At 35.7% G+C, this 20,359-nt stretch overlaps 1 protein-coding gene across 3 annotated transcripts in view; it reads right to left on the minus strand.

The window, feature by feature from the left end:
* Nucleotides 1–646: 646 nt before the first annotated feature.
* The window catches only part of LOC131037314 (separase), a 103,190-nt gene continuing 83,477 nt past the window's right edge, over nucleotides 647–20,359 (minus strand). For 2 of the 3 annotated variants that reach the window (XM_057969425.2, XM_057969415.2), the window contains exons 21-27: nucleotides 6,892–6,974; nucleotides 6,572–6,798; nucleotides 6,182–6,440; nucleotides 5,752–6,076; nucleotides 5,329–5,661; nucleotides 5,111–5,198; nucleotides 647–1,245 (exon numbers count right to left, since the gene is read on the minus strand). In XM_057969425.2, the coding sequence (XP_057825408.2) occupies nucleotides 704–1,245; nucleotides 5,111–5,198; nucleotides 5,329–5,661; nucleotides 5,752–6,076; nucleotides 6,182–6,440; nucleotides 6,572–6,798; nucleotides 6,892–6,974 (1,857 nt within the window). In that variant the 3' untranslated portion in view covers nucleotides 647–703. The remainder of the gene's footprint in view (nucleotides 1,246–5,110; nucleotides 5,199–5,328; nucleotides 5,662–5,751; nucleotides 6,077–6,181; nucleotides 6,441–6,571; nucleotides 6,799–6,891; nucleotides 6,975–20,359) is intronic. The other variant, XM_057969434.2, reaches the window with a different exon arrangement.

The raw sequence follows: 20,359 nt of genomic DNA on the forward strand, positions 1-20,359 counted from the left end.
TACATGCTTCTTATTTTGCCGCCTTTCGTATTCCCCTTAAATCCACTGTGTCACCTTTCGTATTCCCCTTGAACCCACTTAACGCAAACGTGACACGTTCTTCACTCGACCAGTTTGCTCTACTGTCACATCTACAGTCACGCACACGCTATCACTTTTCCTCCAAGCAGCTCCAACTTTAGTCAACCTCAAGCGGTCTCCCCCTTTTCCGATCGTTGTATGCCAACTTGCATGGCTTTTATGTATGCATTTTTTCTGAGTACAATTTTTTCGGCTAGATAACCAGCTCCCGTAATGATGGGCCATGGACTACGAGTCATCCTAAAAGTTAAAAAAGATTATATATAGTGCTTTCCAAAACCATGTCTTGTATCTCACAAAAAGGTTAAAACTTGGCATCATTAATGATTTAAACAAAATGTGCACCATAGAAAATACATCAAAGAAAAAAGTTTGGTCGATTGTGGTGCAATCTTGCACCCGAGGGTATACACAACCTATCAAAATCTATTAATCAAATTGCACTCATGGGTTTAATTTTAATTTATCACCAAATGGTTCTGAAAAACAAAATGTTATTAATATGGAAAAAGACAAAGCACGGTTGCCCATGTATTTGGGACCAACCTTAGCTATTAAAAACAACTAAAAAATGGCTAGATTTTATTTGATACACTTGAATAATTTACATATATGAACTTTACTATTTGTGTTTAATAGTAGTAGGTATTCCATAACAGACAGGGGACGCTCCAATTAAGTAAGGAAGCTTACATGTACTACGGCATTTACCAATACATGACCCTGTTCTTACTTCATCTCTTATTCTTTGTATTCTTATGGATTTATCAATAGCATGTTCTGAAAGTAAATGCTGGAATTGCGGACATTTAGTTTTATCATCCTTTAATTTCTGCCTAGGTCGTAACACCCTTTTACCACTATTTTGGCCACTAACTGTAAGGTTTTGAAACTCTTCAACCACATCAAGATCATTACAATGGCCAGACTCTGCTTCAAGCCAACTATGGAGCAGAACCCTGCTAAATCTGTCAATATCACCATCTGTCACATCCCAAAGGTTGGCTATAATACAAGGGCAACCTGCAATCAAATATGACAATGGTACACCAGCTGGTTCATAATCCCCTCTATAAGAAAGACGGCCACTGCTACATCCCATAAGAACTACAGCTGCACAATAATCCAGCCTCCTGATATTTCTTTCAGGAATATATTGTTCTCCTGGCCAAATGCATAAAGATATAACTGGTCAGTATTGTGACACCAACAGACTTGCATGTGCATTATTAGTTCAATTTCAAAAATAATTTTGAATAAAAATGCAAAGAGCATCTTACTAGACTAAATCTATATGTGCTTTTATTACTTACGGAAATGCCAATTGATTAACAAGTCTATCAATACAAAGTTGAGAAAGAGAGGAATAAAGAATCAAATGATTAAATCATTAATTTGAAACGTCATAGAAAGTAAACATATTAAGAATTACAAGAAAATTGTGATTTGGCCGGAGGCATTAAACACATACTGATACACAGCAATAAGAATTTGCAAAAGGCAATTGACCAGCACCAGCCATGTATAGAGAATTCTCTACACTTTGTTTTGCAAGCAAATACCATTATTTGGCTCATGGGAACAGTGTTTGACAAAATACAGCAACCCATTCAAGCCAACCTGCCTTTATTGATGTTGTCATAATAAATGATTTCCCTATTAATGTCCTAAGTACAAACGCCCCTAAGATCATTGCATTTAACATTTACCGATTATCAGTGCATGGTCTCAATATTAAATAGAATGCTTCCATTGTTTTTTCAGAGTGAATTTTCCATTTGAATCCTGACAAATGTAGGTAGAAAAAAATGAACAATCCTAGCAGGGCACACATTGAAACAACTATTGCATGACAAAACAGTTCAAAAATCATCCCAAGGAAACTGCCAATCATGCAAACACAAAAGTCTCATAGAGCATGAAATGCGGATTATTTTATAAAAGTTGAGAAGATCAATCTTAACAGAGATAACAGTACAGTTCAACATGAGAGGTAAAACTAAACTTCAATTCAACCACTTGTGATTTGAGCAAAACCCCCGGGTGGTTGAGATTATATGATTTGCCTTTAGAATATCAAGAAGCCTAACCAAAATCAGTAATTCCCTTGGGCATTTTATGAGCATAGATGATATGTACAAAACAGATGGCTTGGAGTTTGACATTTCTAAATCACTGACAGATTTTCTGGTCCTTCAACTGAAGGCTAGGGCTTGGAAGCAGAAAATAGAATTTCTAGTCCAGCCTAGAATCTCTTGGATATTCTCATTAACAATTCCAAATGAATCTACCTAAAAATATTGTCCTAAACGAAGTCCAAAGGCGTTTTGCACTCAAATCCAATTCCAAAAATGAATTGTACCCAAATATGCTAAATGTTTTTGTCAATTCAGTAACCTAGGAAAATTGAAATTAGCAGGCAATGATCCTATAGAAGAAGAGATGAAATCGGTAATGCATGTCTGTCTGATAGGCAATAGATAAGAAGGGTAGAGAATGGTAGCTATTGCTACACTACTAGGGTCATGGCATCATGTTAGAATTTCGCCCAGGTCAAATTGATACTTGAAGACGATACCAAATTGATGTTAAAAAACTATCACATAACGCTTTAGCTGGCATTAGCTTGATTGGGTCCAATAGTGTTGGCACCATAGAACAAAATTTGTTAGTACTCATGAGCTATAATGTGAGGCAAATTACTCACCAACAAACATGAAAAAATGTTTAGGAGAGTCCATAGTGAAACTCACAACAAATATTCACAAGCATTCAAAGAGTCTTGACACACAAATTTACCATAGGCATCAGACCTCTTGGTAAACATGAAAGCATAATGAAATTGCAAAAAAATTGCCCTTTAAAGAAAATGCAACTCACACAATTTCCTCATACAGCTACTTACAAATTTGTTTCTTTGATAGAATAAGTTTGAAGTTTATATTTTGTGTGAAGATTGATCAACTTAAAACTTTTCAGTTTGCATTAGGAAAATGCAATGCACCATGAAGGGTCACACTGCCCAATGACCCTGCTAGAGAATCTGCCCCCAAAACCCACAAAGGATCCTGCCCTGAAACCCCACTGGGTGCTGCCACCACTAAATCCACAATTTGGTTTTTTAAAAAGAAAACAATAAAAATTGTTTTGGGCCAATGTTTTCCACAGATGAAATTAGTAAAATATTAATAGAAATATGTAATACATAATCATGACAGTATGATCTAAAGAAAACTCATTTTTTGAACTATAAATGAAGAACTACTTCTTACCTCTGCGAAATCAATGTTGTCCATGTTTGTTCAGATTATTTTGAATATTTATCTGTTTTTTTTGTTTGAAAACTTCCCCAAGTTTTTGCCAAGTCCCAAGTCCAAGTCAAATTTTAAATTTTCTGAGTTTTTGCCGAGACTGAGTTTTGAACTATAGTTGGCAGAGTGTAAAATTGGCACAATTAGTACAAGACTTGTGCCTTGGCAAAAATATGATTGCACAAGGTGCATAAGGCTGCAAGGAAAGTGTCAACACAAACTGGTGTGAATTCTATCAGCATTGTTGATTCAATTGCTAACACAACCAAATGGATTGGCCCAAGAACTGTGACCAATACAACTTTGACACCAACATTGAATCTAAGATTTTGGTAGATTCTATTGCCACAAGCAAAGGTGAGCAAATTAGCATCATTAATGACTTACCCAATTTTCCCCCTGTGATTTGATCAGACACCTTTCTCGAACTTTCATGTTATAGTTTAGAGATACTAATTTGTTTTACATTAAACCATAAACATAGCCCAGCCCAGTACACTAGAGAAAGGAATCCATCGTACTCCACATTTAGGCCACAAGAATTTTGCCTAAGTACCTTTAACTAAAATTATCACAAAAATTTCCAAAAACAAATAGTGGACATTACATGACCAAGGGGTCAAATGTTGTCACTTACAGTTGAAAAGCATAAGAGTTCAATCATCTGTAAATCCTTGCTATGACAGTTTTGTAACCAGTATCTTAGTCCTCAGTGCAGAAAAAAACATTGCAATGGTCCAGAAAATCTCAAATATTGGAAAGAACAGAGCTCCAGAGGCAGAAAATCTGTAAATTTTAGTTGGTTACAAAACTGCCAGTTTTCATTAGACGAAGATTTAGACTCCCTCAACAGTTTCACAACTACCAATTTCAATCAAGTAGCAATTCCATAACCGACCTGACAGTTTTTTAATGTCCCAAATTGTTTCTTAACAACTAGGCTTCTGTAAACCGTGGTTTCATACTGTAAGGAAGTTGAAGAACTTTTAACATTTCTCTTTCCATTAGAAGCATTTGAAACTCAATTTGGCACCCAATGAGGATTCCAAAGACATAAAAGGACAAGCAACATTTGGGGCAAGATTTGACTCTCATTCTAAGATTCCATATGTTCATTATTTACTGTTGCAAGTGAAGAACATGGGATACCCATAGAGTTGTCTCTAAAACAACAAACAAACTTGTAAAAGAATGGAAATTAGTGGCATGAAGAATTTTGGTCCCTCTTCTGGATTTTTTTTCAGATTTATGGGTTTCGTCAGGTGTGTCTCTGTGTTCCTTTGCATTTGATGATATTTTCTATTGCTGTTAGGATGCATTTTGCTTTATTTTCTCATATTCTTGCATAATGGCATAAACTACTAAAATTATTAAGCAATTTGAGCTAGAATTTAGTGTATTGGGAATATTTGTGGAGTTGAAATATTCAAGTATCCACAATTGAGGATTGTTAGGAGATTACCTCCAACATTTTACAGATCAATTACATGAATAGAAAAAAATTACATAATTCATCATAAACAGTCAATGTACCAATACCGAGATGATCATTAACCCATTAAAATAAATTGGATCAAATTATTCTAAAGCGGTATTCCAGTCACACAACAATACAGAGATTTTATTGTTAAAAACTAGTCCAAACATATAAATTGCAAGCCAAATTGTTATCTTATTTGTAAGACTCTTCTAAATAAGGTTCAAATGTTGACCCATACCTCTTCCATGTCCAAAATAGATGAAAAGGTCATGATTTTGCAGAGCAAAAATGCACTCCTCAGGAGTCGGAACTTCTCCAGACTTTCCCTGTAAAAATTTAAAACCACATAAATGTTTTAGAAAGTTAGAATCAACTTGTGGTGCAAGACAAATACATGTTAAGCAAAAGTTAAATAATGGAAAATTCTTAAACCAAGAAAAGTTTGACATATCTTACCTTCCAGCCTCGTTGATTCTTGAACCAATCCTCAAATGCAGCCTGTGTGGTACTGAGGTCTCCACTTGGATTCAACAAGTAGAATGCATTGTAAGGGTCCATGGCTGGTAGCTTAGGTAGCTGTTCTAATGCTACAGACCATGGATTATTTCTGGCCAATATCTCCTGTTTTGTATTAGTTTTCCGGTTTGACATTTTTTTCTCTTTTTCAACAAAACTATCCACCATTTGTAGATGGCCTCTCGAAATCATTACTGCTGAAATGCTTCCCACAGATGGCATACGATAAACTTCTTGATTTCGAAGTACTGGTAAGCTTTCCCAAGGAAGTACCTGCACTCAAAAAACATACAGTATCATTACCATAAACCAGTGCTGGTAATATTTGCAAAACTATTACACTGCCACAATTAATACATTTACCTGTGAATTAGCATCAAGAACAAGCACAACTGGTTCTCTTTGAATGCACATCGTACTTAAATTTTCCAAATCATTTGACAAGTTGCATGGGAGAAAACTTTCAGAAGACATGCATTCTGTACCATCTTCTGCTCTTAACTGTTTTTTCTGTTTCCTGGAAGATTTCTTTGGTTCATTATCATGAATATTATAATAATTCTTCCTTGGTTCTGCACGTTGAAATATGCTTTCTTTTGCAGTTTGTAAAGCATCACAGTAAGCTGCTTCTGATGGTTTTCCCAATAAGAGACATTTCCATGGACCAAGCCAAGAATCTTCAATTCCCCTGCAATTACCAAGGAACACTATTAAAACTTCCTTCATTTAGGAAAAAAAAAACATAATACAAGTCTTTACCAAAAAATGTTAGATTTCAGATATTATTATGCACCTTAGAAGATTCCCAAGGCGATCATCAAGTTGCTTTCTCCACTGCCACCATCTCTTTTTTTCCTCGTTACTTTCAACTGCCAGTTTATCAGAAGTGGAAAGGCGACTTTCCTCAAGCAACAAACAAAACTCTTCAGCAACTACACCCATAACCTCAGAGGCACTACCAATATCATTAGCTTTCAAATCATCAGCTTCCAGATTCCAGATGGAGTATGGACTGCATAGGTTGCTGCCTTCCACAGCATCTGTTCTTGTGCCTAACATTACAAATAAAACTCCTTTTCACTCTCCTTAATTTGAACTTAACTACGTAATGCATAGAACTATTATAAAATTATTTAGCAATGATATAATATATTTGCTCTATAACGAAGTAAGAAGTGCAGACCATTAAAAGCAGAATGGATGGGCAACAATAGGACTACTGGTGGCCCATCAGAATCAAATCGTGTGAGGAAAATCCAAGCTGGTGAGGAATTACTGAATGATGACACCTCCAAAATAGACGCATATCTACAATCCAGCAAACTTATGCAGACAATTGTTGGAAGTGGTACACTCCTAAAGAAATTGGTAACAAAGGGTTCAAGGCAATCTAGCTTGTCTGGGGTCAGTCTGGAAAAAGCACAAGGTGGTCAGAAAACTGCTCAAATATAAATCCAGAAATGATACTGTTACAAAATTTCAGATCCAACAATTAATAATCACCTGAGGACTTTCTGTACTCTTTCAATCACATCACTTGAATTACTCTGCTGCGATACCTGCCAGAACCAGGAATTTTGTGCAAACTAACTTCAAAAAATTAAAAATTATTCTCATGTGTATCTCTAGCATTCAATGTGTTAGAAGAGTACCATGAGAAATATTTAAGTGATATAAGACATGGAGAAATAAAATTTAAAAGCAATTCACATGCATTGCAAAAAGCAAGAAGTTTTCTTCTGTAGTAGTTGATTTCAAATATACTTAAGAAAGAATAAATAATCTGATACTTTTTTCTGTCAGATCACATGCACCAGTTGGTATATATTCTGATACTTGCAAATTATTAACATAAAGGTTCAAAGATAAGTATAGATGATTTGTTCTATCATCCCTTATAAAATTGTTAGCTCAGTTTGCCATCGTCTTTTATCGGATTGAAGCTAATAAATTATACTCATCACTACTACCATCCATCATGTTATTGAGCAATTAATTTAGATGAGTTATAATTATTTATAGACCGTTTTTATAATAGTTTGTAGCAGTATCAAAGTGTCTACAAGTCTTGCACCACCACAGACACTTAGGGGCTGCAGATGGCAACATCCAAGGCACTTACAGGTGGCATCGTTTTAAATAATAATAAGATATTGTTCCATCAGCATTTATTTCCAGACTAGAAGGTCAGATTTTGTTGCTGTTTCAGTTCTATATTTACGTTCATATGTCAATCGAATATCTCGCACAGGGTTTAATATGTTTGTGTTTGAAAAGAACATCTGCTCAAGGGAGATCCCCTTAATAACTAGCTGCCAAATTAAGCTTTATGTTTGGTGAATTGATAGCCAGCTTAACCAAATTTCAATTTTGGACATTATGTCAAACAATTTGCAAAACAAAGATAACCATTTAAATATTGCAGCTCTTGAACCTAATCATTTTATCAAATACTTGACAAAACACTAGAAAGATTAACTTGGCACTTTACAAATTAGGAGGGCAGAACAAGGCAAATAAGTGGGAATAATAAGATAGAGGGACCTTGTCCCTGCTTCTTCTTTCCCTCAAGCCCCCTTCCTATTTTCGGTACATATTTACACTTATTTCTTACTGATTTTTAGAACTGACTCTTTGCTATCTGGGTCTCTTTTCTTGTTTAGTCTTTCCTTTTTCTCCTATTGCTGGAATAATTTTTGTGTGCATTACCCCACTTTTGATTTATAATTTGACTTCATCTTTTGCTCTCTCCAAAAACTTTCATATTTTTATATAATATAAAACAATCATTTTATTATATTATATTATATTATATTGTAGCATATCATACGATATAGCATCAGATCATATCATATTATACCATAGTAGCAAAAATCATATTCAAGAATCTAAGTTGTCAATTTGGGTACAAGGTCAAGGTTTGAGGTTTGTCAATATGGCAATAAAACTTCCCCAAATTTAGTACAGGCAGTTACACCCATATTATAATAAATAATAATTTATAATTTCACAAATGATAAATAAATATAAATTTTCAAATATTGTTATTGACTAAATTAACCCCTTTATTTGAGAATGCAAAACTTTTGATGTTCATCTTGTGCAAGTAGAAGGCATCTCAACTGTGTTGATCAATATTCTACAAAAGGTTTGGCCCATCTTGGACTCTATGCAACAATTCACTATTTAACATGTTCACAAAGCGGCTAACAAAGTAAATTTACTAACAAATTTTGTCATTATCAAAGATACACCAGGTTGTTTCTTTCCCTTCTGCTGTCAATTTCAAATATTTTCAATTTGATTTTGACTGTTTTGGAAAAACAGCATGTATATGGACTGATCATGGACCCAACAAACTGCCCCAATTGTTAATATTGCCGCATTTGTAAGTCCCCTCGTGTTTACCAGCAAAACACATCATCGCTGAGTTATCCTAAGCAGTCAAAACCTGACAGTTGGAACCTTGACGTTGTCCCCTTTGATCAGTCCGAACAGCATTAGGGGTTTCCTTATTCATGAGAGGATAGGATACTTAACATTCTATTTTGTGTTGACCTAAACATTAGTGTGCACTTTTCCCACGTCAACGGAATTGGCGCTAGGAGGGCCTGGTTAAACCTGAGAGTGGCCCCACTGAAAATTCCTTTTCAGAATACAAAGACAAATCAGCTAGACTTAGGACTATCCCTGCTGCCCAGTTATTGTGGCACTCAGTAAGAAATCGTTCTGGGTCCAGGATCCATGCCAACAATCCACATTTTGTACAATCAGTCTCTCCTTGTATATAGTTAGTTTAGTTTTCTTTTCTGTTTTAGGGTAGTTTGTTTTTTTGTTTTTAGCTTAGAATTTTTGTTTTCTACTTTAGGGTAGTTTTGCTTAGTTTGCTTTAGTGTAGATTTGCTTTCCTTGGGGTTGTTTCCCTATCGTTTTTGTAGGGGTACGTTTGCTTTGCTCAGCTTTGGTGTATGAAGTCAAGATGTTTTCCACTTTGTTTCCCGAATGTCAACTTTGGTATAGCACCTAATTGATGGTTGCCCCTGTAGTCAGTTCATTTAGTCTAAAGCTTAATCATTTTAAAAATTTAGTTGTTTACTGTGTTTTGTCACCAACATTGCAATTGTCACGCATCTAACGCTTAATAATCGCTTAAGCCTGTTGTTTTGTCAAAAGGAAGTCATCGCAAATGAAAAACCTGAAGCTCTGCTTCAGCGACCACTGTAATGCTCAATCCCACACAGGCTTTGTGCCTACAAGCCAATAGAGTGAAAATGAAAAGAAAAAGAAAAGAGAAAATCAAAAGAAAGAAAATGAAAAGCAAAGAAATATCAAAAAATGTTTGGCTTTTGGGAGTGCAAACACCTCTACCGATATTCAAAAAGAAAATTTACCAAAAATAGAGCAATCTATGTGAGCTTACAGGCGATAGCCTTGTCGGGGCTATAGACGCTCGCTGGCAGTGAGGCAATCTCCAAGTTGCTTTTGGAGTTAGAGTCGCCCTAGGTAGCTTGCCATGACTAAACAATGATGTCACAACTTTCTTTAAGCTGGAATGAACTTCACTGCACACACTAGATTCACAAGATCGATGACTTGAGTTAGTTAGTTTGTAACCTTGAAATGTTTAGGAACATTTCCCAACCAAGTTGCCATTTGTTGTACATAGCACATCACACTCTGTCTCAGACAGGGACCTCGTTCTTTCTACCTATGTGAGAGAGAGAGGTATGTGGACAAAATTCAAACCTTGCATTGCCTTCCCATTATCTATTGAGACCAATAATAATCCCGAAGAGGAGTGCCCACGCAACGTTCAAGATCAAAGCAAATATATGTTCATACAAGGTTCGGCATCACTACGAAGCAAGAGGATATTATTTTCGACTCCCCTTCATTTCCCCGATAAAACACCGAAACCGTGTTATCATGGAACATTTTAATTTCAATTTTTTTCTCGTTTCCAAGCAAGATGAAGGATGGCGTAGTGGTACCATGTCGATCATATCACCGATCAAATGCCAAAAAAGAAAGATAGCATTTAGAAAGTCAAGGCAAATAGGCTCTAGCTTGGTGTTTAATATACCACTTTTTCCCTGCCATCGCGCCAGTGAAGAATGCCGACAAAGACCCTGAAAGGTCAGGGGAAAGTTTAAAACGAGATTCGGATACGTCCTTTTATTCAAAAGAAACCATTTGCCATAGACCTTTCCAATCTATTCACAATACCAAAAAATAGGTTGAAGTTGAGTTGAGCCTAAGTTAGAGCGAACCAAAACGAAAATAAGCTTCATGTCTTTTACAACCAAAACACTTTTTTTCAAGCCTATATTCACCAAGAAATATCCCGAAATAGGCAAAGCATTTAAGTGTTAACCAAGCGATAAATGGTGGGGTCGATAAGAAGAGAGGGTTGAATATTTCAATGCCAAGACTTTCTTAGAAAAAAAACATCGCCCTTCGTAATGTCAAGCAATATACTCAAATAATAACAAAGGGAGTCGATTCAAAATAAAGATCGCATAACATCCCAAAATGGCACTGTAAATAAATGACTAAATGGATAGATGATTGACACTCGAATTGCTTGTCTGTGCAGGATGAATAGCATCGTGTAAAGATTGGAAAGGTGAAACCACCAGTTGTGAGATAGGAGGAGATCCAACACATAGACGAAGATGTGATTGTGATGAGGGCAAGAGATTGAAGACTGCTGATTACACAGAATGTTGTAGAATTATCTAGAATTAGAAATACACAGCAAGAAATATCAGAAAATCAATTTATTTGTAAAAACAAGTGCTGAGTTATCCTAAGCAGTCAAGACTTGACAGTTGGAACCTTGAGGCTATCCCCTATGATCAGTCCAAACAGCATTAGGGGTTTCCTTATTCAAGAGATGATATGATACCTAGCATTCTATTATGTGTTGACTGAAAGATTAGCGTGCACTTTTCCTGCATAAATAAGTACCTCTATGGATAACGTAATCATTTTTTGTGTAATTGTATTTGTTATTAATTGCCTCAATACATTCCATCAAATTCATTCGCTTCTTCTATGCCTAATTCTCATTAATAAGCTATCCTACTTGTCTGATGGACTCTAGCATTATGCTAAAGGCAAGGAAGCGATAGATTGCATTCTTGGGATGTATCTCTAATTGAAGAAAAATTCAAAACAATGGGAGCAATCATGATCCATGTTCCCAAACTACTATTCAATGAGGAGTTCTTGTTTCTTGATCACAAATACCATATTGATATAGATCCATCTAACTGTTGCTCAACAAAATCCAATGACACAATCAAAACAATTACCATTTGTCTAATCCACAATTGATGGTGCCTAAGATTAGAATAAATCTTAAATGGATGCAATTCTTGGTTTGGAGTTTCCGCCAAAGGTTGTGGCCATGCAAGTTAACAATGGAGTAGTAATGGGTCCATGGACTCCCTTTACTCTCTTGATAGTTCTACTTCATAAATCAAGCCGCAAAAGTACTGCAAGTTTCGATATCAACTTCGTACAATGTGCTAAAAGGATTTATTCTACAACAACAATTGACACATCATCTTTATTTCTATTAGGAGAGCAAGGGTGGTGTCCAACCCACAAGAAGTGATGGTTCTTGAAGGTTCTTTCCAAATGTGGATCTCTTCGATCAATATATGGACTAGCACACGTATGACTTTCACATAAGTTTTTGTTCAATCATGCCCACCTAATATGGACTAGCACACGTATAACTTTTTGCATATGTTTTAATATAAAGGGAGTGGTCCCATAGACCATACTTCATCAACCAAACAATATATGTACATCATTATTCATTTATTGGTATATTACACAACAAGAATATGCTAGAGCCATATAACTTTATAAATATCTACAAATTCATATTTTACAAATTTTGCTCCTATTTGTCTAAAGTCATGATCAAGCCACATTAATTGTTGTATTATGCCTAGGATCCATATTTTGTTTGCAATTGATGACAAGATAGTTGTGTGAGTAAATGCTGTTAAAAAACCTTTTGTTGTGTGGTTTGGAACAATGAATCTTGGAAAGCTTTTAAGAATATTATGTTGACTCTTTCATACATTTCGAACTGATTCAAATTGTTTTATTTTATTGACTATAAGGGCGTCACCTTGTTATCCCAAGTACCTTGTTGATTCAAAAACGACCCAAAGTTGTTCCCACTCCCATTCTCAAACTTCTCCCATCCAATACAATGACAAGCAAAGGCCTCGATAACATGTTTGAAAAAAAATAACAAAATGAGAAGATTAAGATTTTTTCCAATTAATCAGAAAATAAATTGAACAAAATTAAAACAATAGAGAAAAAATTGCTGCCTATATTATTTCATGCCAAATAAAGGAAAATATACTGCCTTTTCATCTTGTGCAACCCAAAAAAAAAAAAAATTGCTTTGTGAAAATATACTGATTCGGAAAAATTGTAAACTTTCACTGCAGAAAAGAGCAAAATTGCCCCAAGAACAAATTTTATGGTTAGAAAATAACAATTGTTTCATCAAAATTTTCATTGACCAATTAAATGTAAAATACAACTTTTCAGGCAAAAAGTTGGCAACAAAGGCAAATCCTTATTATCGTGATTGTCACAACCCTAATTGTGACCCAACCCTAAATTTTGTGCCCTAAACTTTGTAATGACATGCTTGTATTTATGCTTACTTCAATATGAAACGTAATCATCATAACATTCGGCCCTAAATTTTTGTTATAATATCTATGTATGATTGCTTGCTAATTTAAATCTTTATCGAGTTGTTCAATTTAACCGTTTAACTATATAAAGAATGTGGTTAGTTGCGATAGTTACTAATGTGTTTTCATATTTGCACTCTTGTCAAAGAGAGAGAGTATCATCAAGAAGGGGAGTCTAGCCTTCTGAGGGCAACTCTGTGATTGCATTTTTAATTTTATTTTTAGTTAAATAAAAAAATGTATAAATGTATATACATATTATCAAATAAATTGTCAAAACAAGGAATGAAATTCATATTATTAGGTAATTTTGTTTCAATAGTGGTTAATCAATTCAAATAATAGTACCAAATCATATTTCAATAAAGAATATCCAAAAAAAGGGGAAGAATGTAAATTTATTTGTCTTTAAAAAGAAATAAAACTATAAGGTGGGGCCAAGGGAATAAGCTGGTTAAATAATTTGTATACATTATTTTCTGCTGGTGGGTCCCAAGGCTGAAAGGAATTTTAAATATCTCACTAGCACCTATAAAGGCTACGTGAGACTCATGTCCTTCAAAAAGATTAGTAAACTTCCTTAGAGGAAATGGCCAAATAACCAAGGTGATACTTCTCATATGTTACCACCTACCCAAAAGAAAAGAAATAAGTAAAACATAAAAAAGGGGGGAAAACAACTATTCATTTGGATAAAATCTCCATCTTCCCATGTAGCCTAGAGAGGACATGTCTAATGCATAGAAATGGGAATCGGACTCAACGCTGATTCGATAAGGGTGGCTCATCTCGAGACTCGACAAAATGAAAAACCCAAGAAATTTAGAGATTTTTAAGGATTTAAAACTTGTTTCATGCACCCTTTATTTAATAAACCTTAAAGGCACAATAACACCATCAAATAGAAGCTAATTTGATAACATACACGAGTATACATCAATTACATAAGTATAAGCGCAAATTGTAGCTGAAGGAAATAGAAAATTTAAATATATAAATATTGTCAAATGTATACAAACTCATGGAATATAAAATCCATGACAACAAATGTTCCACATAAACATCAAAACAATAACTACAAGTCTATGGCTCAAAGGAGCCTACAACCCTCCTACGAAGGCGTCTAAGGTAGGTCCTGGATGATTCAATAGCCATAGTCTCTGTCTGTGACTCCATGCCACCCTCACCAACATCAGTTGTGCTTGTGCCTCCTCGTACTCTAACCTCCTTCTCTACCATTGCTACAACCTCAGCCTCTCTATTTGCTTGGTCGACCCAATCAAGGTCCTCGTCACTAAAGACAGGATCCATTGCCTCAATGATCCACACAAGGTGTTAGATGTGAGAAAAACCCAACAATAGAAAAAATTTAACAAAAAAAAAATTTGAGTAAGGCTAAGTCCAAGCATAAGGACTTGTCAGGTCTAAGCCGAGTCTGCAAGTCCTTGCACTTGCCCAAGACTCGAACGAGTCCAAGTCCGAGCCCCTGGGACTCGCCCAATGTCACCCGGCTGGAGACTCACTGAGTCCTGCCAAGTCGTAGCAAGTCCACGATTTCTGGTCTGATGATAAAAAGAAGAGTATAGGATTATTTTAGAAGAATATGAAATAAGAAAAAAGGAAACAAGCCTACGAGAGATTGGGAGCAACTAATTCTAATACTCCCAAGTAAGAGACTCTGTTTTATATCATCAATGATTTTTGGATAATTAACCACTGTATGAATAAGCCAAGAAATGGTTGTTTGATATAAGTTTGTTAAAAAGGTGATAACAGATTACTTGCTTCCAATTTTACAAGGCTATTGTTCTCAATCTGCTTAATACAACAATTTTGTTAGCTGATTAACACCTTAGTATAAACCTATCAGCAGGTTCATGACTACTATTTCAATATTATAAACTTATTATGGAACAGAATTTTTCTCATTAAATTGCACAGAAGATTCCCTAGATGCACAAGAAAGAGTGCAGAATAAAGAAAAGATGTGATATATTGTATAAAAATAAACTAATGAGCTGCCCTACACCAGCTAAGGAAGGCCTCTGAAGCTGTTGGTTAATGTAGCAAGATAATATCTCAGATGAACCATGTTTAGGTACAGAATTTTAGGAATCACAATTCTTCTAAAATTGTAATGTCCCCACTTTGAAATGAATTTAATAATAAATAATAATAATATTAAAATACAGAAAAATAAAATTAAAATTAAAATTTAATAAGTTAATGAATGGTTAAAAGACATGGAAGGAAAGTTATGACTCCCTCAAACATGGAATATAAAAGGGAGAAGAGAACCTCATTTGAGAAGGGGATAATTGTGAAATCATAAGTGCAGATCTGATCATGAAAGGTTGTGTCCCTTCCAAAGGGCAGATATAATAAAGAGTTGCAGTCTTTCAAAGGGTGCTAATGGTGGAAAGGGCATGTCTCTTGCCAAAGGGCATACATGTTGAAGAGGTGTGACCTCTCCCTCACATTGAAATATATAAAGGAAAGGAATCAAAAGCATCCAGTGACATCACCATGGATCAGATAAGATAGAAGAGCAGTTAATAAGAACTGGCTCTCAAGCATCAAGTTTAAATTGCAATCTGCCATCATCAGATTCTATCTATCATTTTCTTATTCATATACATTATTGGACTGACCTGATTAAGCATCAGACTTTTGGGCACCAAACCAGGTTGCATATAAAAAAGGAGATCAAAGGAAAGACGTTAAGCCTGCACCAAGAGGAAATCAGAACTGAATGCAAATATTATCAGAAAAGCATCTTGCCTCCTAGTTGGGGCCATTCCATCAAACGAAGGAAGATCGAACTGCTGGTAATATCTATGATCATAACCCTATCACAGCATTATTATCATTACAATCTAATCTCCTTATCTACTTCTGTTATCATTATGCTTGGTAGCCTTATAATGGTCTCAGCCTTAAATCTACCATTTCAACATTAGGGCTAGCATATATAAATATAATAGTAGCTCATATGGAAATAGTAATTGGCATTATTATTAGATCAAACATCTTGGGAATACTATTATTATTGGAGCATCATTACTATAATTGCAGCATTACTTGATAACATCATAGTAATACTTATTAGCATTGTCAGCACATTATATACTCTAAGAGATATGATAGAAAATGTGTTTAATAGTAGTTCATCTTGTAGGGGAAGGTATGAGATGTAATGAAGGGGTAACGAGGGGCTTGGAAGTAGGCCACTCTAGGATGACCAAAGCAGCATCTAGAACTTGGAGGGCCCTTACATGGAGGAGTCAAGGAACTTGGTTACATTCTCTGCCTAACCCCACAAGACATGGTTAATTTGGGAGAAATAGACAAAAAGGGACATGGAAGGGACACCAACATGGGCCGCCAAGTCTAGCAAGGAGGTTAGAAGCAACCATTCCTTGGACCTGATACACAACGGAGCTAAGTGACCCTTTCATGTCTCGGTGTATAGGTTATGGGCTTGGAAGGGACAACAACATGGGCCGCCAAATCTAGCAAGGAAGTTAGAACCAACCATTCCTTGGACTTGGTAGAAAACAGAACCAAGCAACCTTTTCATGTCTCGTATACCCACTCTCTCTGTTGTTACTTTATGATAGATTATGATGGATTAAAAATGGATATGCTTGTCAGTATTTGCCTTTCCTTGTGGGTGTAGGTTATCTTTATAAGTCTCCACTCCTCTAATACAAGGTAAGTCTCAAGCCCTATTTCTGATTTATAAATTTATGAATTCTTGATTGCAGTAGGATATTAGATTCAAGGATAATTACATTGAGTACAATGATAAGTATCTGTTTCAGATATGTTGTTAGCGAGTTTAAAATGGAAATTGTCTCCTAATCAAGCAAATTAGTAAAGCCATAAGTGTATTGAAATTAGGTAATTGTTGTTAAAAAGGCCTATATCTAGTACAGGTGCGTATATATATAGGAGATTATATTCAAGGTTGAGTGTGATTGTTATATATTTTGCAACAGCGATGGGTGTTGGTTCCCAAATCAATAGATCCTAAATCCTAGAGAAATAGCCACTAACTCATAAACAAATCTGGGATTGGTTTTGGCCAACGAACAAGATTCAGCACAAAGGCTGCAATCTTCTACTCATTAGGCTCTGCAGGACCTAGGTGGGTATCCCTATAGCAATGTTATACAACATTTTGGCTTTATATAGACAAACATTGCGTTGTATAGCAGATGCTTTCAATGAAAATATACCAAGTATAATGCACTACAAAGTCTGGCTTGAACCTTAGCTTGCAATCACTTTGCTTGCATTGAAATTTGGCTCTAATCTATTCTACTCCTAATGCAGATATAAAAGGTGAAATAAGAATGTGAAAATGATCCTAAAACTTGGTAAAGTATGACCACTGCCTGTTCAAGGGGAATAGTGTCAAATAACAGGCTTAAAAACAAACAATATCATAGTATCAGCATTAAAATTCAATACTAAACATTCAAGACTTGCTTAAAATGCTCAAATTGAGAATGCATCCACAACTTCCTCACAATACCTCTGACACAAATGTTGTAGTATTCAAGACAGAATTTAATTCATTAAAATCCAATACTAAACATTCAAGACTTGCTTAAAATGCTCAGATTGAGAATGCATCCACAACTTCCTCACAATACCTCTCACACAAATGCTGCAGTATTCAAGACAGAATTTAATTCATTTTACTTAAAATGAAACCTATCAAGACATACACATTCTCCATTAGAGAGACAAGTTGGACATGTCATTAACATAACAACTCATACAACACAATACAAGAGATATGAGCAAGAAAAATGAATGTTCTCTTTATTGATTTTCAGAATAAAATTGATACATTCATGATAGATTGCTATGCTCAATAAACCTACAAAAGACTAACTGTCATTATATTGCTTCAAAGCTATCCTAGTACATACTAAGCAAAGTTTCGAAATCCTTCTTCTTGGCCATGAATTCCCTTTTATAACACAAGGGAGGAAAACAAGCTTCACCAAGAAGACACTTGTCAAAATTACATTGCATTACAACTTGCCCTAAGGCCTTTTGTCCTTGTCATCTTGCGTGCACACTTCTTTGTTGCATTAAATGCGGGGAGGCTAGAAGGGCGTCATCATGGAAGCTTTAGATTGCAGGTCTGCAAAAATGCCTTCTCATTGATACTTTAACATTTGCTCTTGTCAGGATATGCAATATTCGCGTCTGGCAGCAAGTATCTTGGAAAAGGGGTCTTTGTGGTTGAGTAAATCTATCAATCTTCCCCAAAGTAAACACACTACACAAAACTTAAAGTAACAAAAATAGAAGGACAAGGACTAGTCTTCTCCCTCACGTTGGCCGCTCTTCCAATGGCCAAGAGAAACCCCTCAAACCCTGTAACTTATTTATTGCTTCCTTTGTTTTGTGGGCTAGTAAAGTTGTGGCCTCCAAAGTAAATCTATGGTACATGAAATCCACCTCCATGATTTTATCAATGATATTATTATATGAATTACTTTGGGCGGGATCAATAGCCAAGGAAGTCAAAACAGTATTTATAGCGTCCTGGAAGCCTTGCTTCCACTCTTCTAGGCCTTTGATTTGTCCTTCGCCTGTCAAAATTGTGGGGATATCCCACTTTTTCAATCCTTGGAAAGAATCAATCATTTTAACCAATGTTTTCTTTTCATCCTCAATGTTAGGCAATTCTTTTATTAATAAATTATAATTCTTCCAAGTCACCCCTACAACTTGGGGTGGAGAGGCCACATTTTTAACTGCCAGCATGAGCTCTATTAAGTCCTGACCTTTTGGCATCCAGGTGGTCCTAATAGACTGAAAGAATGAAAGAATTTCATCCAGCTGGCTATGGAGTTGTGAACTCAAAGAATATGAGGTGTGCACCTCGCTCAATTTCTCAATAACTTTATTTGCCACCTGCAAAATTGAAGCTTTCCTGATTTCGGAATAATTATTCTCAGCTTCATCCTTGACCCTCTGCAATTCCTTATTCATCCTTTCTAATTCTTCAGGTCTAACTCCTCCTGAAGAATCTGTTGTTACTTTCTTTATTTGCTCTTTCAATGAATAATTTGTTGTAATTTGCATTAAGAGCTACATGCATATCCTTCAATCTTAAATGCTTTTGCTCAAGATCTTCAACTACTAATTGAGCAAATTGAATTGCATGTAATGTAATAGCTACGACCTCAAATACAGTAGTGTCTTCAAGTGTCCTTACTACTACATCCCATGTTTTCTGCTGTCCACCCTGCAAAACTATAGGTTTATCCTTCAATCTTAAATGCTTTTGCTCAAAATCTTCAGCTACTAATTGAGCAAATTGGATTGCATGTTATGTAATAGCTACGACCTCAGATACAGTAGTGTCTTCAAGTGTCCTTACTACTGCATCCCCTATTTTTTGTTGTCCACCCTGCAAAACTATAGGTTTCTGAACGTTTGGGGCCTTCGACCATAGAGCAAAATCCTTTGCTCGCCCCAAACCCATGCTCTTCGAACTCCTTGGCAAAATTGGGGTCTTTCTGCCCCATAATTTGATCTAACAAAAAGATTTTCTCAAAGTCCTGGCCGAGAACAAGAAGCATGCCACTATTTTGAATCATTTCCATGCCTTCCTCAAGGGTGCATCTGAAAACTATTCCTATCAAAATTACTAATCTCTTCATCTGATAAATTCTTTAACTTTTCCCTAAGCCAAAAAGATTTGAACTCGGGAGAGTTCACAAAATTATCATCTGCTATGAAATTCATTGAAGAAATGATTCTTTCATCATCCGCCTCCTCAACAGAGATTGTGCTCAGGATAATAGCCATGTCTAATAAGTCATTTAGGACTTCAGCAGCCTCATCTTCATGGAATGTTTCCCGAGGGGGAGAAAGTGGTGGCACATTTGTATCAAAATCTTCCTGGATATCTACAAAGTCGGGCATTTTTGCTTTTCCCTTCTCAATATTACTGACTTGTTCAGTTGCCTGCCTAGAGGTTCCCGGGAACATTTCTTCAACTATTACTGTACTCCCCTTCATCTTGTACATTATAGGGGTGGGATCAATAGGCCTTTCTTCAAATTTAGCCCCTTTATCCACGGCATCCCTTCTTTCCATTTCAATTTTTATAATATCATTTGCCTTTCTCATCATGAAAGACATCCTAGCAAAATCATTTTGAAAATATCTGTAAAAACCCTCAAAATTGGGATCCTTGTGCT

Source organism: Cryptomeria japonica, chromosome 6, assembly GCF_030272615.1.
Source record: "Cryptomeria japonica chromosome 6, Sugi_1.0, whole genome shotgun sequence".
NCBI lineage: Eukaryota > Viridiplantae > Streptophyta > Pinopsida > Cupressales > Cupressaceae > Cryptomeria > Cryptomeria japonica.